The 25,099-nt window shown below is 41.5% G+C and overlaps 1 protein-coding gene across 2 annotated transcripts in view; it reads right to left on the reverse strand.

The window, feature by feature from the left end:
• LOC138792797 (teneurin-2-like) overlaps window positions 1–25,099 on the reverse strand; it is a 245,561-nt gene that overhangs the window by 15,583 nt on the left and 204,879 nt on the right. For both annotated transcript variants that reach the window (XM_069970714.1, XM_069970706.1), the window contains exon 4: window positions 853–1,128. In XM_069970714.1, coding sequence (XP_069826815.1) covers window positions 853–1,128 — 276 coding nt within the window. The remainder of the gene's footprint in view (window positions 1–852; window positions 1,129–25,099) is intronic.

Below are 25,099 nucleotides of genomic sequence, written 5' to 3' on the forward strand. Positions count from 1 at the left end.
ATTATGGGGATCAATTTTCCTCCCCATAATTGTTGAGCTATACATCTTTGTTCAGTCTTCACAATAAATAGAAATGAAAGAGGAACAAGACAAACTGTAAGATTATGAATTCTTGCCAAAAGGGTTTTCGTTCCCTTCTGCATCCATGTTTTGTATGTTTTCTTTTGTTCAGTCTTTTAAGTCATATTCCAAAGTGCAAAACCATAGCATATGGTCACACAAAGTAATTAGAATTAAAAAGGGAAATTTCATACTACTCAAAATAGTATAAACTTGCTAACAACATGCAACAAAAGGAGGTTTTCCAAATCAAAAATATCAACTTTAAAAAAAAAAAAAATTCCAATAAAACTTCTAATTTAAGTGCAAAGAAATTTCATGATGAAATATACAAGGGATTTTTTTTTTGTCGTTACTACTTTGTGGAATCAAGACTAGATAGTTAAGGGGAAAAAAATGAAGCATATGCTCATAACATTATTAAGCAAAACATATTTTTTTTGCATTTTTTAAGGTTATTAGTAGGAAAACTACCATGCTTTAAAGTGCCAAGCAGCAATAAATACTCCTTAGTTGTATTTTATTGCAATTAGTTTTGGCTCATCTGTGTTCCCCATTTGCTCAATAAAAAATCTAAACGCTTTTTTACAGGTACATTAACTTTTTACATATAAAACCAACACATTTAATAAATAATATCTTATACTCAAGTGTTTTATTGGAAAGTTAATCAGGTTTGTAATCGTGTATTGTCTGAGATGCTGTAAGTGAGGGGATAATTAATTCTTCTAAGGAGCATTACTCATTTTTATCTTAATTTGAGCAAAATCTGTATTTGGAAAGCAATCCTACCGTTCTCTTCATCTGATTTATTTTCATTGTCAGAGTCAGTCAGTGTCAGCGCTGAGTTTTCACGACTTGACAGACCAGAGCTTCTTCGAGATTTTATAGTTCTCCCCCATAATCGAATTGCATGTTCAGGAGACATTCCACCCTCGTTGTCAGAGTCCATATCAGACCCGGCGCTCAAAGCATAAGTTTGGTGGAGTATTCCAATATCCGAGCAGTAGCCACCTTGGTGTGGAGAGGGCTCACATATTCCTAGTTCAGCCAGAGTGAAGTTTGTTCCTAGAAGGGTGTGTTACAGAAGAAGAATATAAGAAGACATAGACATAAGATAATTGTATATTTTATTAAAAAAAATAAAAGTTTATGCCATAAGACCATTAAATTCTGTATGCAGCAGTGTTCATTTTTAATTAAAATACATAACACAGATCTGGAGCACACCCTTTTTACTTCTATGGGAGAGTTTTCTAGGCATATTCTTTGACCTGTGCTGAGGTGGATAGGCCGAGTTTTGTTGTGAATGGTCTAACCCAATCATCTATGTAATTTTGACACCTGGAAAAACTGGAAATGTCAACTTATTATTCAGCTTAGTAGTCAAAATGAAAACTTCAAGATTTCAGGATTACGTTATAATATACTAGAAAATGTACCCGGCTCTGCCCGGGTATAAAGTGTCAGCGTGTTAATTAGATTTGTTCTAAGGTGCCCAGGAGGCAGGCTAAAGGTATTGTTTCATCTGAGTTAATCAGTGGTATTAGTGTATACCTGTAGTGCATAGTTGGAGGGGTTCTGTATACCCACAATGTATAGTTTTTAGGGGTCTCGCATATCTGTAGTGCATAGTTGGGGGGCTGTATACCTATAGTGTATAGTTGAGGGAGGTCCTGTATACCTGCAGTGTACAGTTGGTGAAGGTCCTGTATACCTGTACTGTATAGTTCGGGGGTCCTGTATACCTGTAGTATATAGTTGGTGCTGTATACCTGTAATGTATAGTTGGTGGAGGTCTTGTATACCTGTAGTAAATAGTTTGAGGGTCCTGTATAACTATAGTATAGAGTTGGTGGAGGTCCTGTATACCTGTAGTGTATAGTTTGGGGTCCTATATACCTGTAGTATATAGCTGGTGGAGTTCCTGTATACCTGTAGTATATTTGGGGTCCTGTATACTTGTAGTATAGAGTTGGTGAAGGTGCTGTATACCTGTATTATAGAGTTGGTATAGGTCCTGTATACCTGTAGTGTATGGTTTTGAGGTCCTGTATACCTGTAGTGTATAGTTTGGGGTCCTATATACCTGTAGTATATAGTTGGTAGAGTTCCTGTATACCTGTAGTGTATAGTTTTGGGGTCCTGTATACCTGTAGTGTATAATTTGGGGTCCTGTATACCTGTAGTATATAATTGGTGGAGGTCCTGTGTACATGAAGTATATAGTTGGTGGAGGTCCTGTATACCTGTAGTATATAGTTTTGGGGTCCTGTATACCTGTAGTGTAAAGTTTGGGGTCCGGTATACCTGTAGTATATAGTTTTGTAGAGGTCCCGTGCACTTGTAGTGTATAGTTTTGGGGTCCTGTATACCTGTAGTGTCCTGTATACCTGCAGGGTTGTATTTACCCGTATGGCAGTGTTATTCAGTCACAGTGTGTCGGTATTGGTCATGTCTGGTATGGGGGTGTTATCCAGTCACAGTATGGCGGTATTGGTCAGGTCTGGTGTGGCGGTGTTATCCAGTCACGGTATGGTGATATTGGTCAGGTCTGGTATAGCGGTGTTATCCAGTCACAGTATGGCAGTATTGGTCAGGTCTGATATGATGGTGTTATCCAGTCACAGTATGGTGGTATTGGTCAGGACTGGTGTGGCGGTGTTACCCAGTCACAGTTTGCCGGTATTGGTCAGGTCTGGTATGACAGTGTTATCCAGCACAGTATGGCAGTATTGGTCAGGTCTGGTATGGCAGTGTTATCCAGTCACAGTATGGCGGTATTGGTCAGGTCTGGTATGACAGTGTTATCCAGCACAGTATAGGGGTATTGGTCAGGTCTGGTGTGGCGGTGTTATCCATTCACAGTATGGCGGTATTGGTCAGGTCTTATATGACAGTGTTATCCAGTCACAGTATGGCGGTATTGGTTAGGTCTGGTATGACAGTCTTATCCAGTCACAGTATGGCGGTATTGGTCAGGTCTGGTGTGGCAGTGTTATCCAGTCACAGTATGGCGGTATTGGTCAGGTCTGGTGTGGCAGTGTTATCCAGTCACAATATGGCAGTATTGGTCAGGTCTGATATGATGGTGTTATCCAGTCACAGTATGGTGGTATTGGTCAGGACTGGTGTGGCGGTGTTACCCAGTCACAGTTTGCCGGTATTGGTCAGGTCTGGTATGACAGTGTTATCCAGCACAGTATGGCAGTATTGGTCAGGTCTGGTATGGCAGTGTTATCCAGTCACAGTATGGCGGTATTGGTCAGGTCTGGTATGACAGTGTTATCCAGCACAGTATAGGGGTATTGGTCAGGTCTGGTGTGGCGGTGTTATCCATTCACAGTATGGCGGTATTGGTCAGGTCTTATATGACAGTCTTATCCAGTCACAGTATGGCGGTATTGGTCAGGTCTGGTGTGGCAGTGTTATCCAGTCACAGTATGGCGGTATTGGTCAGGTCTGGTGTGGCAGTGTTATCCAGTCACAATATGGCGGTATTGGTCAGGTCTGGTGTGGCGGTGTTACCCAGTCACAGTATGGCGGTATTGGTCAGGTCTGGTATGGAGGTGTTATCCAGTCACAGTATGGCGGTATTGGTCAGGTCTGGTATGGAGGTGTTATCCAGTCACAGTATGGCGGTATTGGTCAGGTCTGGCAGTGTTATCCAAAAGAACACTGCAGAGACACCATCACATGTCTCGACGTCAGTGAACTAGCCAGACCTTCCCTCCGGGAAGGAACAACCAAGCCAAAGCGTTCTCCAGTCAAGGAAACCACCTCAGCAAGGTATCCATCCACAGACAGCTGTTTCGGGGTTTTTGCCCCTCATCAGTGTGGAGTAGGTTTCTGGCTAGTGGGAGCAATGACTAGTATGTGCATGCAAAAGGACGCTGGTTGACCTCAGGGAGATCAACCAAAACACCGCAGAGACACCATCACGTGTCTCAACGTCAGTGTATTCTAGAACATTGCCCCCTGGGAAATCGAATATGCAAAAGAACACTGCAGAGACACCATCACATGTCTCGACGTCAGTGAACTAGCCAGACCTTCCCTCCGGGAAGGAACAACCAAGCCAAAGCGTTCTCCAGTCAAGGAAACCACCTCAGCAAGGTATCCATCCACAGACAGCTGTTTCGGGGTTTTTGCCCCTCATCAGTGTGGAGTAGGTTTCTGGCTAGTGGGAGCAATGACTAGTATGTGCATGCAAAAGGACGCTGGTTGACCTCAGGGAGATCAACCAAAACACCGCAGAGACACCATCACGTGTCTCAACGTCAGTGTATTCTAGAACATTGCCCCCTGGGAAATCGAATATGCAAAAGAACACTGCAGAGACACCATCACATGTCTCGACGTCAGTGAACTAGCCAGACCTTCCCTCCGGGAAGGAACAACCAAGCCAAAGCGTTCTCCAGTCAAGGAAACCACCTCAGCAAGGTATCCATCCACAGACAGCTGTTTCGGGGTTTTTGCCCCTCATCAGTGTGGAGTAGGTTTCTGGCTAGTGGGAGCAATGACTAGTAAGTGCATGCAAAAGGACGCTGGTTGACCTCAGGGAGATCAACCAAAACACCGCAGAGACACCATCACGTGTCTCAACGTCAGTGTATTCTAGAACATTGCCCCCTGGGAAATCGAATATGCAAAAGAACACTGCAGAGACACCATCACATGTCTCGACGTCAGTGAACTAGCCAGACCTTCCCTCCGGGAAGGAACAACCAAGCCAAAGCGTTCTCCAGTCAAGGAAACCACCTCAGCAAGGTATCCATCCACAGACAGCTGTTTCGGGGTTTTTGCCCCGAAACAGCTGTCTGTGGATGGATACCTTGCTGAGGTGGTTTCCTTGACTGGAGAACGCTTTGGCTTGGTTGTTCCTTCCCGGAGGGAAGGTCTGGCTAGTTCACTGACGTCGAGACATGTGATGGTGTCTCTGCAGTGTTCTTTTGCATATTCGATTTCCCAGGGGGCAATGTTCTAGAATACACTGACGTTGAGACACGTGATGGTGTCTCTGCGGTGTTTTGGTTGATCTCCCTGAGGTCAACCAGCGTCCTTTTGCATGCACTTACTAGTCATTGCTCCCACTAGCCAGAAACCTACTCCACACTGATGAGGGGCAAAAACCCCGAAACAGCTGTCTGTGGATGGATACCTTGCTGAGGTGGTTTCCTTGACTGGAGAACGCTTTGGCTTGGTTGTTCCTTCCCGGAGGGAAGGTCTGGCTAGTTCACTGACGTCGAGACATGTGATGGTGTCTCTGCAGTGTTCTTTTGCATATTCGATTTCCCAGGGGGCAATGTTCTAGAATACACTGACGTTGAGACACGTGATGGTGTCTCTGCGGTGTTTTGGTTGATCTCCCTGAGGTCAACCAGCGTCCTTTTGCATGCACATACTAGTCATTGCTCCCACTAGCCAGAAACCTACTCCACACTGATGAGGGGCAAAAACCCCGAAACAGCTGTCTGTGGATGGATACCTTGCTGAGGTGGTTTCCTTGACTGGAGAACGCTTTGGCTTGGTTGTTCCTTCCCGGAGGGAAGGTCTGGCTAGTTCACTGACGTCGAGACATGTGATGGTGTCTCTGCAGTGTTCTTTTGCATATTCGATTTCCCAGGGGGCAATGTTCTAGAATACACTGACGTTGAGACACGTGATGGTGTCTCTGCGGTGTTTTGGTTGATCTCCCTGAGGTCAACCAGCGTCCTTTTGCATGCACATACTAGTCATTGCTCCCACTAGCCAGAAACCTACTCCACACTGATGAGGGGCAAAAACCCCGAAACAGCTGTCTGTGGATGGATACCTTGCTGAGGTGGTTTCCTTGACTGGAGAACGCTTTGGCTTGGTTGTTCCTTCCCGGAGGGAAGGTCTGGCTAGTTCACTGACGTCGAGACATGTGATGGTGTCTCTGCAGTGTTCTTTTGCATATTCGATTTCCCAGGGGGCAATGTTCTAGAATACACTGACGTTGAGACACGTGATGGTGTCTCTGCGGTGTTTTGGTTGATCTCCCTGAGGTCAACCAGCGTCCTTTTGCATGCACATACTAGTCATTGCTCCCACTAGCCAGAAACCTACTCCACACTGATGAGGGGCAAAAACCCCGAAACAGCTGTCTGTGGATGGATACCTTGCTGAGGTGGTTTCCTTGACTGGAGAACGCTTTGGCTTGGTTGTTCCTTCCCGGAGGGAAGGTCTGGCTAGTTCACTGACGTCGAGACATGTGATGGTGTCTCTGCAGTGTTCTTTTGCATATTCGATTTCCCAGGGGGCAATGTTCTAGAATACACTGACGTTGAGACACGTGATGGTGTCTCTGCGGTGTTTTGGTTGATCTCCCTGAGGTCAACCAGCGTCCTTTTGCATGCACATACTAGTCATTGCTCCCACTAGCCAGAAACCTACTCCACACTGATGAGGGGCAAAAACCCCGAAACAGCTGTCTGTGGATGGATACCTTGCTGAGGTGGTTTCCTTGACTGGAGAACGCTTTGGCTTGGTTGTTCCTTCCCGGAGGGAAGGTCTGGCTAGTTCACTGACGTCGAGACATGTGATGGTGTCTCTGCAGTGTTCTTTTGCATATTCGATTTCCCAGGGGGCAATGTTCTAGAATACACTGACGTTGAGACACGTGATGGTGTCTCTGCGGTGTTTTGGTTGATCTCCCTGAGGTCAACCAGCGTCCTTTTGCATGGCAGTGTTATCCAGCACAGTATGGCGGTATTGGTTAGGTCTGGTGTAGCAGTGTTACCCAGTCACAGTTTGGTATACCTGTTGTGCCCTGTATATACATGTACTGTATAGATGGAGTAGGGGGTCCTGTATATACATGTACTGTATAGATGGAGTAGGGGGTCCTGTATATACATGTACTGTATAGATGGAGTAGGGGGTCCTGTATATACATGTACTGTATAGATGGAGTAGGGGGTCTACCAGTTATTACTGTGGATGTTGTGAGGCAGCTTCCCTAGCAACCATTGCTCCCTGTGAAAATGAAAGCAGTAATCCTATTGGTTGCTAAGGCTCCAACTGCCGTGTCTGCTGCAGCTTATGTCACCTGTGTGTGCAGTGAGGAGATTTTCCCATTCATCTCTATGGGGCGCCTCTCTTTCCCCTCCCCCTCCCCTCCTGTACATCTGGCGGGGACGGGACCTTCGCAATAACCTTCCCGGGCACCCAATGTATCTGTGTGCCAAATTTGGGGTCAAACGGTTCAGGCGTTTGGAAGTCTATAGAGGACAGACAGACAGACAGAAGGACAGACAGACAGACTTTGGTTTTTATGATATAGATTGTACAGTAAAGGGGAAAAATACTACTCCCATTGTAACATACTTTGCTATTTGTAACTGCTCTGCGTTCTTTGTATGGTATGTCAGCCATTGTTCCACTACTACTCCCATCGTAACAGACTTTGTTATTTGTATCTGCTCTGTGTTCTTGGTATGTCAGCCTTTGCTCCACTACTACTCCCATCATAACAGACTTTGCTATTTTTATCTGCTCTATGTCCTTGGTCAGCCATTTAGAAATTGCTCCACTATCACCCTCATCATAATCTGTTTTGCTGTTTTTATCTGTATCAGTTTTTTTGTCTAGTATGCCCTCACTGACTTTTTATTACCTCTCATTTGGCCTTGTTTTTACCATACCACTAGCTCTGGGCACTCTGATAGCCTCACTCTCCCCCATAATCTTCCCTCCCAAATTGACACGTGGAGCCTTTTGGAGTCAGAGAATAAAAGCTATAGAACTATATTAGTGAGCACACAGGTCTTTTGAACACAGTTTTTTGGGCTATTCCACAGCACAAAAAAAAGCACTGCATATATATATATATATATATATATATATACCTTCTGCTTAACCCCTTATGTACTCCAGTGTGTAAGTGACCCAATGTTCAGAAGACAAGGAAATCTTTTGCTGTACTGCTGGTGCAGTTCAGGGGTTATCAGTGTAGGGTCTCCTGCCTTTTTTGGGTTGCAGCATGTAAGTAAACATTGGGTCACTTACTGTACATAGTGCAGTACAAAAGAGGTTAAGCAGAAGGACACAGGAGGCTCTTGTCTTCTCCCCCAGGCCCCCCTCCTGCACGGGCACCATAGCAACCACCTACCCTGCCTCTATGGTAGCTATGCCACTGCTATTCTATCTTTAACTCTATCTAAAGTTACATCTTAAGTGACCATTTTATAATTAGACCAGAATTAAACCAGAAAGAAACCAAAAGAAACATATGCAGAAAAACCTTTGAGTACTGCATATGCATTCCATAGACCTACTAACCACTTATCTTATAATACCTGTATTATGCTGTGTATATCTTTGTAAATGCTAATCTTGTTTTTACATACTGTACCTAAAGCCCTGTTGACTCTGTCCACTTCAGCCCCTCTCTCCTTCCTTCACCCATGTACTGTTCACATTCACTCTTTACCTTTCTTCAACCCATCACCTTTCACTCTGCAAGATGCAGCACAGAAAGCACCTTCATAAGTCTCTAAATCATTTACTATCTCTTACAATTCTCCTTCTTCCAGCGGGAGACATTTCTCCTAACCCTGGATCTCTCTCTTCTCATCTTCTTTTCATCTACTGCCTATAGAAACCCTCATAACCTTTTCAGGATTCCCTTCTTGCCGAATCCTATCCTCTTTAACTGTGCTCTGTGGAACTCCCAGTCTGTCTGTAACAAACTTACCGAAACTCACAATATATTCATTACTAAGTCTCTCATCTTGCTGTCTCTCATGGAAACATGATTAAAAGAGTCAGGCACAGCCTCACCCACCGTTCGTACTTATGGTGGCTTACACCTTTCCCATACCCCTAGACCTGAAAACAAGCATGGTGGAGAAGTGGGTGTACTTCTCTCCCCAAACTGCTTTTTCCAGATCATTCCTCCAGTACCCTCCCTCTCATTTTCATCTTTTGAGGTTTACACTATACGACTCTTCTGGCCATTTTCCCTGAGAGTCCCAGTCCTCTATCGCCCTCCTTGCTCCTCTCGTAAGTTTCTTGATCACGTCTCTACCTGGCTTTCTTACTTCCTATCTTCTGATATTCCTGGAGTCATCATCATTTTAACATCCCCATTAACAACCCAATCTCCGCATTAGCCGCTCAGTTTCTTTCTCTAACCTCCTCCCTTGGCCTCTCTCAGCATTCTAGCTCTCCAACCCACAAAGGTGGGAATACCCTGGACCCCGTCTTCTCCAGACTTTTCCCAGTTTCCCTCTTTACTAACTCTACCACTGAGCTCTCAGGCCACAATCTCCTCGATCATGAAGCTACTACTCTGCTCTTCACTCTGCTAAGAAATCCTACTTTACCAGTCTCAAATCTTTTCTTTCCCATAACCCAAAATGTCTCTTTGATACCCTCAACTCTCTCCTTAAACCCAGAGTTCAGATACCCATCACTAACCTCTGTGCTGACGACCTAGTCTACTGCTTTAGGGACAAAATAGATACCATCTGTCAGGAGATCATCTTCCAATCCCCAGGTAGTGTTGATCCTATTCAATCTTACATTTCTACCTCATCCCTCTCAGCCTTTGAACCAGTGACAGAGGAAGAAGTCTGCAGACTCCTTTCCTCCTCTCGAACCACCACCTGCCCTAGTGACCCTATTCCTTACCTAACTAAAATCTTCAACCTCTCCATTTTCTCTTGCATCATTCCCTCAACTTTCAAATACTCAGTCATCACTCTATTACCTTAAAAAAATCCTCTCTAGACCCATCCTGTACAGCCAACTATCCACCTGTCTCTAATCTCCCTTTATCTCTAAACTCTTAAAACACCTGGTCTTTCCCACCTTACCCACTATCTTTCTGAAAACTCTCTTCTTGATCCCTTTCAGTCTGGTTTCTCTCCTCTCCTTTCTACAGAAACTGCCCTTACTAAAGTCTCCAATGATATCCTCACTGCCAAATATAAAGGTGACCACACTCTACTTATTCTTCTGGATCTCTTAGCAGCTTTTGACACTGTATGATCTTCCACCTAGAGTTTGGCTTTTATCAATGTATACACACTTTTTGTGGACCATAGTGACAATGAAGTGTCTTTTTGTCTCAAACCCCCTGTTAATAGTCTTGCGAGCAAGGCCCTCATTCCTCACGTATAAATAATTATATGTATATCTCTGTAATGTCTGATTTATGTTTATGTTTGTACCTCCAGAATTGTAAAGTGCTGTGGAATCTGTTGGTGCTGTATAAATAAAATTATTATTATTATTATTATTATTATAACATTTTATTTTATTATTATCTTTAACATTTAACATCTTTAACATCAATAACATTTTCCCTTTTAGGCTGGGTTCACACTACGTATATTTCAGTCAGTATTGTGGTCCTCATATTGAATCCAAAACCAGGAGTGGATTAAAAACACAGAAAGGCTCTGTTCACACAATGTTGAAATTGAGTGGATGGCCACCATATAACAGTAAATAACTGCCATTATTTCAATACAACAGCCGTTGTTTTAAAATAACAGCAAATATTTGCCATTAAATGGCGGCCATCCACTCAATTTCAACATTGTGTGAACAGATCCTTTCTGTGTTTTTTTTCCACTCCTGGTTTTGGTTGCAATATGAGGACCACAATACTGACTGAAATATACGTAGTGTGAACCCAGCCTCTAAAAGGTTATTGAGTCTTTTTTTTAATTTGTTTTTTTCATTTTGGTTTTTGACTGTAGCTTGTCAGTCTGACCTTGTGCATCTTCATAACCAATATTTCCCTCTTTCATCAATGGCACATGGTGCTTCATACTTTCCACAATGCTTATTCGCAGTGGTGTTATTTGTCCACTAATGGTATACTTTCACCATGGCAGCACACAAACAGTTTATAACCTGCAGAGTCTCAGAAACAGTTCCACCCTTAGTCCAAAAGCCAATAATAACCCCTTTTGCAAGTCTACTAAATTGCCCCTTTTACTTATGTCAGCAACAAACAATATGTATACAAACAGCCTATCAAACACTTTTTATACCCACCAAGAGATGAGCGAACTGCTCGGACTTTTGGGCTGAAAGCAGTTTGCTCTCTCATCATGCCTTTGATCCCGGCTGCATACTTGCGCTCATGGGAATATGCGGCCAGGATATTCCAGGGAATCCCTACCCAATATCCTGGCCGCATATTTGCGGGAGCGCAAGTATGCGGCAGGGATCAAAGGCATGATAAGAGAGCGACGTTGCCGTCGGACCAGAAGTCCGACGGTCCGCTCATCTCTACTCACAACACATTACCTCCTTTATGAGCTACTGACCTTAAAGGTAGGATGTGGTCATAATATTTGGAGAGTACTTCATGTATTTCAAAACATAGGATTTATTTCTTTGAATGATGAAATGAACATCATGTTTGGAAAGCTAACAGAATCATTACCAGAAACTTTAAAATAGAAGGTAATTAACTTTAGGTTGCAAGTTTTATACTTCAGCATACAGAGTAAAGAAATAAAAGTCCAATTTGGAAATAACCAATGAAAACTAAAATGAAACAATAAGCAATACAAGCACCTGTATTGAAGAAATGTAGCTAGCTGATCAATACCATTATAGTAGAGAACACAGTAATTGTAATCAATTCCATAAAAATATAAAAGGCTGTTCTCTGTATTCAGCATAAAAATAAATGGTTCTCTGGCAACTTATAGTTCTCTGCAATGGAATCCCATGATCATCCAGTGCCTATATGAAATGTAACACTTTTAAACACTAATAAATGAAATACCATAATACATGACTTCATAAAGCTGCACATATCAAAAGAACTAAAGAGAAAGAACTTTAACTTAAAGCGATTGGCGCAGTTGTAAGGACACCGGTGCCACTGCTCTTTTTTTTTTTTTTTTTTAATCCTCAGCCAGGTTCCTTTGCAAGGTGCCACTCTGTTCCCAAGCACTGTCCCAGCCTGAAGCACTGGAGGTGCCCCCCCCCCCGGCCCCCAGTGTGACGTTCTGCCCTTCCCTGTGTGACGTGGCTCCAGTTACAGAGGGGAGGGTGAATGTAATACTGTCCGGGAATAGACCGACGCTGTATGCAGAAACCGGGCTGCATTAAAAAAAAAAAGCAACAACACTGTCCTCCCCATGCCAACACCGGTCTATTGAAGTGACATGCCAAATTATATAATGGACACCCATAAAATATCAATTTTCTCCCAGGAGAGCAGTGGAAGTTGGTGCATTAGTGTTAAAAAATCAGAAAACTTTCTTATAAAATATTTCTCACATAAAATCCCCCTAGAACCCTTTCATTTCCCTTTGTGTGGCAAACTTTGTCTCCCAAGTTAATTTAAGTGCCAAGTTTATTTCAATTGAATTTTTTCAATTTAAAGTCAATTATAATTTTAATTCAAGTTTAATATTTTTAATTCATTTTGAACATCCAATGAAGTTGCATATTACACTATGAGTTGAGTAAACCTACTAAGTTTGGAAGGCAAACGCTCAATTCACTGGTCCCAGTGAATTTGTATAACACACTATGGGGGAGATTTATAAAAGGGTGTAAATATACACCTGGTGCCCACAGCAGCCAATCACAGCTCAGCTTTTAGCTCTGGTAAAATATAAGAGGAGCTGTGATTGGTTGCTGTGGCCGTTTACACCAGGTGTATATTTACACCCTTTCATAAATCTCCCCCTATGAGTCGAGTACAAACTACAGGCCTTGAGCCTTTTCATAAATCATCAGAGCTTCAGCGTTTCAAAAAACGCTGGACTTAATAAATGTCCCCCTTAACTGTGCCCACTAAGTTTGGAAGGTGGATGCTCAATTCAATCATGTAAGCAAATTGGTATAAGACACTATGGGGAAGATTTATCAAACTGGTGTAAAGTAGAATTGTCTTAGTTGCCCCTAGCAACCAATCAGATTCTACTTTTCATTCTTCAAAGAGTCCTTGAAAAATGAAAGGTGGAATCTAAGCGGTTGCTATGGGCAACTTTGTGTTCACTGGTCCCACTGACTTTGTATAATGAACAACAGGCACCAAATTACTTGGTAAACTGAATGCTGGCTTCATAGCTCTCGCAGAAACGCACATCTACCCAAAATTTACCCACAATCAACCCATAATTCCCCCTCTTATCCTATCCTCTCTGTCCCTATATCTTGGTGTTTTCTCTTCTTGCTCTGCTCTTTCTGTCTGCTAAGATACTGCTCTCCACTTGATCTACAGCCTAGTGCCTGCCTCCATGGAGCAAATCATCCTATATAGAGGGTGAGGGGTAAGGTTTCTGCCATCACAGTGCGACTTACAGGTGATTGGAGGGGCAAAAAGGATTATGGATTATCCCTTGCTCCCACCTAAAGAAAATACTGTAAGCTAACATGTGCGACTGCCATTGTGGCCGCCATGTTTAGCAAATATCTTTAACAAATTGCTGTGAATTCGCTTTGTAGAACGAAGCAAATTGACAACAAGATTCTCTGCAAATTGGAATTCCCCGGATCCACTTCACTGATCCCTAGTAATGACTATATATATATATATTTTTTAAACCGAATATATATATATATATATATATATATATTAGGGATGGTCCGAACCGAGTATGAACCCGAACGCTCGGCAATGATTCCTGATGTCTGCCCTCTCCGTGGAGAGGGTGGATACAGCAGGAGGACCGCCTGGAAAACTGGAATACAGCCAAAGCCAAAGGCTGTATCCCAGTTTTCCAGGCGGTCCTCCCACTGTATCCACCCGCTGCACTGAGCGGGCAGACAGCGGGAACCCAACGAGCGTTTGGGTTCATACAAACCTGAACCTCGGCAGCTTCGGACCATCCCTAATATATATATATATATATATATATATATACAGTCTTCCCTTCCTCTCTGTGTTCATTAACCCATAGCTGCACCAGGACGTTACTGAACGTCCTCGTGCCGCTATGGGAGTTCAGAGGGGGGTCGCGCGGCGACCCCCCCTCTGAACTGCCGCGATCCCGGGTGCCGCATGTAGCCCGGGATCGCGGCTATTAGTGGGCACGGTCCGATCGCCGTGCCCGCTAATTAAGTACTTAGAAGCAGCTGTCAAAGTTGACAGCTGCTTCTAAATACTTGCTCATATCCATCCCTGGTGGTCTAGTGGGGGGATCGCCCCCTTGCGGCGCGATTGCGGGGGGGGGGGGGATGGGGGCGATCCCCGCATCCATCCCGGGCCAGGGTCTGCTCCGTAATGGCGCTGATCCCGGCTCGGCATTCTATTGCTTTTGGCTGCAGCAGCCAAAAGCAATAGAACACCGATCTCATGGATTCATGCAGTATAACTATACTGCATGGATCTCTATGAGAGATCAGAGTGCATATACTAGAAGTCCCCCAGGGGGGCTTCTAGTATATGTGTAAAGTAAAATAAAAATGTATTTTTAATAACACAAAATCCCCTCCCCTAATAAAAGTCTGAATCACCCCCCTTTCCCCATTTTATAAATAAAAATAAATAAATAAATTAATAAACAAACATGTTTGCTATCGCCGCATGCGTAATCGCCCGAACTATTAATTAATCACATTCCTGATCTCACACGGTAAACGGCGTCAGCGCAAAAAAATCCCAAAGTGCAAAATTGCGCATTTTTGGTTGCATCAAATCCAGAATAATTGTAATAAAAAGCGATCAAAAAGTCGTATATGCGCAATCAAGGTACCGATAGAAAGATCACATCATGGTGCAAAAAATGACACATCACACAGACCCATAGACCAAAGGATAAAAGCGCTATAAGCCTGGGAATGGAGCGATTTTAAGGAACATATATTTTCTTTAAAAGGTTTTAATTTTTTACAAGCCATCAAATCAAATAAAAGTTATACATGTTACATATCGTTGTAATCGTAACAACTTAAGGAACATATATGACGAGTCAGTTTTACCCCAGGGCGAACGGAGTAAAAACAACCCCCCCCCCAAATAAAAAAAAAAAACATTTTTTTTTCAATTTCACCACACATATAATTTTTTTCTGGTTTCCCGGCACATTTTAGTCAAAAATTACATCTGCCATAGCAAAGTACAATTAGTTGCGCAAAAAATAAGGGCTCATTTGGGTCTTTAGGTGGAAAAATGCAGGCGCTATGGCCTTATATACACGGGGGGAAAAACGAAAATGCTAAAATGAAAACTGGCTGTGTCTCCTAAGGGTTAACCCTTTCAGGACCAAGGCAAATTTTATGAATATGACCTGTGTCACTTTATTCATCAATAACTTGGGAATGCTTTTACCAATCCTTCTGATTCTAAGATTGTTTTTTGTTACATATTCTACTTTATGTTCGTGGTAAATTTGAGTTGATAGCTTTAGAATTTTTTTGTGAATAACTCCAAAATGTTGTTTAAAATAAAAAAAAAAAAAAAGCGAATTCTCTACATTTGAAAGTCTCTGCCAATAAGGAAAATAGTAATACTACATTCATTATTTAATAATTCATATCTATAACATGTCTACTTTATTTTAAAAGCATTTGGTGAACATGCTTTTACTTATTTGGGATGTTAGAGGCCGTAAATGTTTAGTAGCAATTTTCAAAATGTTTGTGAAAATTTCAAACTCAGAAATTCTTTAGGCACCAGTTCAGTTTTGGAGTATATTTTAGAGGCCTGTATACTAAAACCCCCCACAATTCAACCCATTTTGAAATCTTCACTCTTTCAAGTATTTAAATTTACATTCATTCAGTTATTTAACCCTTTCTGCATTTCACAGGAATAACTGCAAAGTAAGAGTGAAAAGTTAAAATTTGCATTTTCTTTTCAGAGATTCCAATGTAATCCTATTTGTTTTTTTACAAAACCAATTACCGTTACTGATCCACCAAAGCCAGCAATTGCCGATGCTGGACCCCCTTTGGGGGTCCAGTGGAAGTTACACTAAACTGTCAGCTATCAGCTGAAAGTTTAGTTGCAGCTTCCGGTCACTGTTTGTCTAAACAGTGAGCATCTGAAGCAGGTCAGTAAATTTACTGACTTTTGCTTGAAAGGGTTAATAGCACGTCAGTGAGATTCACTTGGCTTCAATGGTGACCATACCCATCTAAGGAGAGTTCAGGGGAGTTCCCAGTGTGACAGCTACACTCCCCTGCATTCATCCTTTTTTTATTTGTAAATATTACAAATAATGCATTCTATAGGGCTGACAGGAGGAAGGAGTTCTCCCTGTAACCCATCGGGACCCCCACAGTGCAATTGCAGGGTCCCAAATGTGTGTTTGAGCCTATGGAGTCATGGCTGCAGGCTCTGTCTCACAGACTAAGTGTAAGTGTAAAACTGACAGCCTGTCAGAGCCTGAAGCACGATCTCACAGGCTTCTATAGCTGCATTTACTGAAGCCATGAATCCATAGGCACAGGCACACATCGGGACCCCGCAATTGCACTGTAGGGGTCCAGATGGGTGACAGGGGGAGCTCCTTCCTCCTGTCAGCCCTATAGAATGCAGACATCAGGGTAACACATCAGATCAGAGGCAGATACAAAGCACTGGTATTGGAGATATCCAGCAGGCACAGGAACACACCAGGACCCCGCAATTGCACTGCGGTGGTCCTGATGTGTTACAGGGGGAGCTCCCTCCTCCTGTCAACCCTATAATTTGCATACATTTGGACCCTGGGATGGCTAGTATAACACATGGCAGTACATCAGTACTGCTATGTGCTATACCTGTTAGTGTCAGATATAGCACATAGCAGTACTAATATACTCCTATGTGTTATACTAGCCATTACAGGGTCCTAATGTGTGCCTGTGCTGTGTACCTGGCCCCTAGCAACTGACAGGTATAGCACATAGAAGTACTGATGTACTGCTATGTGCTATACTAGTGATCTAACAATCGCAGTGTTAAGTCCCCTAGGGGAATGAAAAATAAATAAATACACAAATAAAATAAATAAAGTGTAAAGATAAATAAAAATTAAATAAATTGTAAAAATATAAAAATATTATAAAAGATGAGTGTCATCTAATGCAGTGCTTCTCAAACTTTTTCTACTGGAGCCTCACTCAACAGACCAGGACAATGCCTGGGCCTCACCAGACTGACCAAGAGGGTGCCTGGGCCTCACTACATGTGGTGAAAGTCTATTCAAAAGCTGAAAATAATGCTAGGGCTACCATTCACCCATCTCCCAAGCTCTATATACATAGTTACTTTTGTGCAAACTGCCTCCCCAGCTGGGCCTCACCAACAACTAGGGGGCGCCTCACTGGTGAGGCCCACCCCACAGTTTGAGAAGCACTGATCTAATGCATAAAGTGCAAATAGTAAATCTTTAATCGTACAAGAAAACTACAAGTGTAAGGTAAACATGATTAAAACAATTAAAAACCACAGAAACATGCATGGGACCGTGTATAATAACCACGGTACCCAGGACACACCAACATAAGGAAATATACAGACCCCTACTGTGACTAGTTGTTTGCAATAGTCCTGCTTTAGCACAATAAATGTGTAGTTATATGGACACTATGATAGTCCAAACTATACAAAAGCAAAACAATGAGTAGCAGAGAACATATCGAAAAATTATTATAAATATAACCAAAATCACCAAAATAATCGGGTCCGTCTTGGGGTCTGCTTAACCCCATGCAATCTGTTTCTAGCAGAAGACTTTCTCAACCGTTGAGAAAGTCCACTGCTAAATACTTTCCTAAAACTCCTGTTGAGTCCTTATACGTACTAAACCCCTGGATGATTACTTTGAGGGGTGTAATTTCCAAAATAGGGTCACTGGTGGGGACAGTCCATGCATGTAGCACCCAAAATCTGCACTGAAAATACAAAAGGGCGCTCCTTCCCTTCTGAGCCCTGCCATGTGACCAAACAGTGGTTTATGCCAACATATGGGGTGTTTTTGGGTGCATTATTGCCTAAGTTCTTTGTGGAAATCTGAAATTTTAAACTAAAAGAAAATAACAATGGAAAAAAATCTAATTGTTTATTTTTATGTCCTAATGAGAAATGCTTTCCTCAAACACCTGGTAGGTAAAAATGCTCACTATACCTCTCGATAAAATCTTTGAGGGGTGCAGTTTTTAATACGTGGTGACTTGTGAGGGTTTCTACCATACAAGCTGCTCCAATTCACTTCACAAATAAAGTAGTCCCTAAAAAAATGATTTTGGAAATTTTCATGAAAATTTCAAAATCGCTGATAAACTTCTAAGCCTTGTGACATCCTAAGAAAGTAGAACATGTTTACCAAATCATGCCAGCACATAGTAGACATATTGCTAATGTGACTTAGTAACTATTTTATGTGGCATGACTAACTTTTTTAGAAGCAGAAATTTTCAGTCATACCAATACAAATTTTTCTCCCAAAACCCACCAAATATATTAACCAATTGACTACAACAACAAAGTACAATGTGTCCTGAGAAAACAATGTCAGAAGTGTGAGCATTTGTTAAAGCATTGCAGAGTTATAAATAAATAAAGAGAGACAGCTCTGTTATTAAGGCCAAAACAGACTGCGGAGGCAAGGGGTTAAATATGTGAATAAGGACAATGACAACCAGCTTAGCTGTTATAGGGGTTATTCAGTCCTACAAAAACATGGCCACTTTCTTTCAGAGACAACACGACTCTTGTCTCCAGTTCAGGTGCAGTTTGCAAATAAGCACCATTCACTTTAATGGAACTGAGCAGAAAAACCCGGCCGAAGCTAGAGACAAGAGTGGGGCTGTCTCTGGAAGAAAGTGGCCATATTTTTGTAGCGCTGGATAACCCCTTTAAAGGAGAAGTCCAGCCAAAAGTATTATTTAATATGTTATTACTTATGGAAAGTTAGACGAATTTCTAATGTACATTAATTATGGGAAATGCACATTTACTGCTATTTCCCCTCATTTAGCAGATCATGGAGACTTCAAATTGCTCCTCACACAAGGGCTGCTTCATTCCCCCTCCGCTCCCCCTCCTACCCCCAGCTTCAAACTATCCCGCCGCTGATTCCCCGTCGCCGGCTGCCAGTCTCTGCTCACACTGCATGCGATGTGATGGGGATAGCACCGGTACTACTCCCCCATCATCTGTTCATACTTTGAGCAGATAATGGGAGGAGTAGTACAGTGCAGACATGGCGACGGCAGCAGCGGCGGCGGGGAGCATTCGGACTTTTTAGTGATGGCCCTAGTACTACTCCTTCCATCATCTGCTCATACTATGTACTATGCATATGTGTCCAGCACCGAGCAGAGAGAGAGGGGGGAGGTAATTAGATGCATAGGCACCTCTCTCCCTCCCTGCTCGGTGCCCTCCAAATGTATTCATTGAATAAATTTATGGGATACTTTGGGGAGCAAGGTCCTTGCTCCCCAAAGTATTCCATGAATGTATTCAATCAAAATGTACTGTACATAAGATTTTTACATACACATCAATTGATTCAATAGAGTGTCCAGCAGGGGGCGCACTATATATAGAAGTCAATAGTGACTTCTAAATATAGTGCACCCCCTACTGGGCACTCCATAGGAATTACACCCTGTTTCGTGACGTCACCATATTTCAGAGAATATGAAGTCTCCATGATCTACTAAATCAAGGGAAATAGCAGTATATGTGCATTTACCATTATAATGTAAATTAGAAATTTTTCTAATAACATATTAAAAAATACTTTTGGCCGGAGTTGTCCTTTAAGGAACAGCCAGCTCAGTTGGGTACAGTCCCTGAAAGAGAAAATATATAAATCTCAAGTGAAATTGGCAGAAGTGGAGTATGTTAAAGCGAAGTCCCCGACTGCAAGATATTCATGGAGAGAAACAAAACTTAATTTAAAGCAGTTCTAATTTTTTTTTAATAATAGTTTTTTTAACTATTATATAAGTGAAGTAAAGCAAGTCTAGAAAGGGCTGCACCTCACAACATCATTAATCAAAAGGATATATAATTTCTCTAGAAGAGGGTGAAATGATATATAAAAGATGATATATAAAATATATGCTTACATAGATCTAAATTGTGATGATATAGACCATGTATATATTAAAATAGATCTGGATTGTAATTAAACATTTATTATAACACTTGAACACCACAATGACCAAATGCAACCAAAAATGTACTTGATATATTCAAATCTTACAACATATACTGAAAAATATAAAAAAATATATATATATATATATATATATATAAAAATGTTAAATATAAATGAAAAAGTAAAAAATGATTAAAAAGTAGAAAATATGAGCCCAGTGGTGTTTGGCTGCGCCGGGCCCAGCGCAGTCAATCCACACTATCGTATAGACAAGTGATCCCGAATCGCTGTACCAAATATTAGTTCATATCGGCAGTATGTAGTTATCGTAATCTCAGCTGTGGAATGATCGATATAGTCTATCTTGCAAGTCCTATGTATTTTATAGGCTATTGCAATACAAATATCTCATAGGCTCCGTAGTGATAGATGGGTGTGGCCGTGATCCTCACAGTCAAGAAATGTCTTTAGATATACATAACTGTATTTGTAAACATATACCACAAATTGAGACAGTGGCGGTGGAGTGAACCACCCCTCACCCTTTTGAAGACGGCTCTCACGGACCGATCCATCTATGGTCGGGTCACTACGACATCACCACATCGGTCCGTGAGAGCCGTCTTCAAAAATTTTAATGATTTTACGTGAGCTGAAGGAATCCAGTCTTTTCTTCCTTATATATACCCCGGCATCCAGGGGCGCTACCTTCGTGCTCGGAATCCGTGATACAAGGAAACAGTATCTATTTAACTGGGTGCTGACCACCCTCTTTACACTTTAAATTGTGCATAGTGGATTGGAAAATTATTTTAATAATAAAATTAATAATATAATTCTTTTACATCAATCCGCCTTCATGTTAGGTACAACTCCTGGCAATACCCACAAACTAACATCCAATTAAGAAAGATAAGGAAAGAAGGGTTCTTAATGCCATTAGGATGGAAGTTATTAAAGGGGTTGTCCAAGGAGCAGAAGAGTTTTGGTCCCTGATACTCACTTTATATATTTTCACACTTCAAAAGTAGTTCTTTGGAGACTAAAGAGTAGTGAATATCAAATAACAGGAAATTGATCAATTGACCAGGGTATAATAGGGAGTTTATAACCAAGAAAGCTAGAGTAAAAAAAAAATGTTTTAAGTGAACCAAATGGTCATTGACTGGCTGATTGTAGCTTTTGAGTGACCATATCAATTGTTATTCGAACGCTCATCATTCTGTGTACACAGGCGACGTGTGACTAAAAGTAATGCATTTAATGGGCTGCACGACTTGTTGAGGATTTTAAAAGTTCTGAAAATAAACACCAATCAGGGAGACTGTTTCTGGTCTTGTTAACAGCAAAGTTGCCGAACTGGAAGCTGATTGTGAAAGATGTTAACATCATGGATGTCTACAATTTTGATCACTTTTTTAATAGATTTTTATCTAATTACTAATCTCTATCCTGTCTTCCCATCTCATTACTGGTCCTCAGCATGGTTCTTCATCTCTTTTCAAAGCAACAGTGCCCATTTATTTCCATTGCCCTGCATGGATCCCATCTCTAGTACACAGCTAGGCTTTCCATCTTGTTTCTTGTCCTCAGCATAGCTCTCATTCTCATTTCTATTCTTCTGCATAGCTCAACATCTCATTCTTCATCAACATCTCATCTTTTGTTTCAACATCTCATTCCTGGTCCACAAATTAACTCCCTATATCATTCCTGCTCCTCAGCCTGGCTCCCTGTATCATTTCTATTGTTTTACCATAGAAATTATATCATTTACCATCTTGTTTCTGGCCCATACATCTATTCTTCAGCATGGATCCCCTTTCTTTTGGCTTACTACCTCATTCATGGTCCATGGATTTGCTCCCTATATAATTCCTGGTCCCCTGCATGGCTCAGCATCTCGTTTCTATTTTCCTGTATGGTTTCCCTTTGATTTCTAGTCCACTGCAGAGCACATTATCTCATTCCTGCTTCCTAGAATGACTCTCTTTTCTCTATTGTTACTGCCTCAAATAACATATCAAGGTGTCAAGCCAAAATGAAAGGTAAGAAAGGAAAGAAGGACACATCTACAGTATATGCGGCACCTCATGTTATATATTTAAAAGTTTGGCTTTTCAGCTTTTGAATTGAATTTAACACTTCAAAACCTTTTCTACCAGGAACAGTATCTAACAGTTTGTGTATGCATTGTATTTACAGTATACATTGAAAGTTAGGTACTCTCATTCTGAAGGACATTTACAGTTATCTTAGCCATTCTATACATTTCACTTAACACAATAACTTATCAAGGCAGCTGCATTATCAAGAATTATGTACAGTTCTTAGAATATCTGTTAAGAAGATCAAAATGTCAATACCATTAAAGAAGAGAGGTTGGAGAAAAGCTATGCATGCTTAAACAATTTATGAGGGTAAATAAGGCACAGGAGAGATGTTTTTGAAGATATCTGTGTAAAACAAGGATGTGGGGAGATAATAACAATAAAATAGAACAAATAGCTAAATTATTTCAAAAGTTCTTAACCACATAAAATGCAGGTTGAAAAGAAGTAGTGTCTTATTAAAAACCATGGGGGGCATCTATAAAGATTGGTGTACTCGTACACCAGATTGATATACTCTCTGCCCCCTTTTCCTAGCCTAATTTACTAAGAGGCGCACAGTGCTAAATTCTGCATGGCACACCTATGAGTTCTGCCCAGCAGTTTTACAAAGAGACAGATTTGTCCCATGCTGTTTGAAAATCTGTCTCTTTTTTAAATTGTGTTTTAAATATAGACCATTTTTAAATTGGTTTACACTGAAGCCAGAAATGAGCACTAAATTTTTGCACATATTTAGAGCATGGTGTCACATCTAAGCCACACTCGATTTTATCTAAATCAACACCTGTTTTATGCAAAGACATGCCCCTTGTCAAGCATAGGGAACATCTCTTTTTGGCTAATTCGGCATGACACTGTGCCACTAAGACATAAGCCATCTTTTATTTACACAAAGAAGCCAAAATTCTGATGCATGCACTATTTTGTTTCCACCATTGAGTTTAGAAATAACTTTAAATAATGCAACTTTATACAGTAGCTATGAATGCCATGATCTTCCCTCAGAAAAGGTTAATTATTTTTAGAGTCCATTCACATGACCATCTCCTGTTAGGAGGAAGTAGTTATCATTCATTCAGGGGTATTTTCTTAGTTAACTTTAATCCCTTAGCGTCCCATGACGTATCTGGTACATTGTAGAGCCACTGGGGGTTCAGTGAGGGGTTGTGCTATGACACGCTCTGAACGGCACTGCTTGCAGCTGCTATCATCAGCAGCTACTGTAAAAAAGAATCATTAATTTAAAAAAAACATCACATTATAAACGTTTAAATCACCCCCACTTTCCTATTTTATAAATAAAAATAAATAAATAAACATATTTGCTATTTCCGCTTGTGGAATCACCCGAACTATTAAATTATCACATTCCTGATCTTGCATGGTAAACAACGTAAGCACAAAAACAAGCCAAAGATCAAAATTGACAATTTCTGGTCACATCAAATCCAGAAATATTGTAATAAAAAGTTATCAAAAAGTCACATTTACACAAACAAGGTACAGATAGAAAGAACAGATCATGGAGCAAAAACCCCATAGACCAAAAGATAAAAGCATTATAAGGATCAGAATAAAGGAATATTATTTTATTATTATTTTTTTAAAGTTACATATTGTTGTAATAATACTTACTTAGGAAACATGGATAACAAGTCAGTTTTACCATAGGGAGAATGGGGTAAACATGAAACCCCCTGAAATAAAAACAAATTCCATTTTTTTTCAATTTCACAGCACACTTAATTTTTTTTTTTCCAGTTTCGCTGTATGTCTTTTGGGAAAATTAAGTCTATCATTGCAAATACAATTGGTTTCACAAAAAAAAAAAATAAGGGCTCATGTGTGTCTGTAGGTGGAAAAATGCAAGCCCTATGGCCTTTTAAACATGAAGAGGAAAAACCAAAAGTGCGAAAAGGAAAATTGCCTTTGTCCTAACGAGGTTAAACAGAACATTGCCTCAGTTACGAGTCTCAAAACACGGGAATAGCCAGATATCCCTCTCTCCAGAGATGGAAGCCCATTGCCAAGGGGTGCCTCCTAGTGGGGAGAGCACCAAACCACCCTGATACGTAGTCCCTCAGGTCCTCACTCTGTTGCGAGCTTTAGGACCTAAATAGGGAAACACCAGGGTGGCCCCTGTGAGTCAAAGTCTAACTCTGTGGCGAGTATAACGACATAAGACAAGGGTTACCAAGGCTAGGCATCCATCCACAGACTGCAGTTTCGGGGTATTTGCCCCTCGTCAGTGTGGAGCAGGATTCTGGCTACTGGGGCAATGATAAATAGACCAACAAAACACAACAATCACTGAGCTCAGGGAGAACAGTGAAAAATTCCAATGGTACTCATTTACGAGTCTCCATTGATTGTCCCATACAAAATTTAAATATGCAAAAAAGGGGTCCGTGGAGCCTCAGTTACGAGTCTCAAAACACGGGAATAGCCAGATATCCCTCTCTCCAGAGAAGGAAGCCCATTGCCAAGGGGTGCCTCCTAGTGGGGAGAGCACCAAACCACCCTGATACGTAGTCCCTCAGGTCCTCACTCTGTTGCGAGCTTTAGGACCTAAATAGGGAAACACCAGGGTGGCCCCTGTGAGTCAAAGTCTAACTCTGTGGCGAGTATAACGACATAAGACAAGGGTTACTAAGGCTAGGCATCCATCCACAGACTGCAGTTTCGGGGTATTTGCCCCTCGTCAGTGTGGAGCAGGATTCTGGCTACTGGGGCAATGATAAATAGACCAACAAAACACAACAATCACTGAGCTCAGGGAGAACAGTGAAAAATTCCAATGGAGTACTCATTTACGAGTCTTCATTGATTGTACCATACAAAATTTAAATATGCAAAAAAGGGGTCCGTGGAGCCTCAGTT

This window comes from Dendropsophus ebraccatus, chromosome 1 (genome assembly GCF_027789765.1).
Source record: "Dendropsophus ebraccatus isolate aDenEbr1 chromosome 1, aDenEbr1.pat, whole genome shotgun sequence".
Lineage (NCBI taxonomy): Eukaryota > Metazoa > Chordata > Amphibia > Anura > Hylidae > Dendropsophus > Dendropsophus ebraccatus.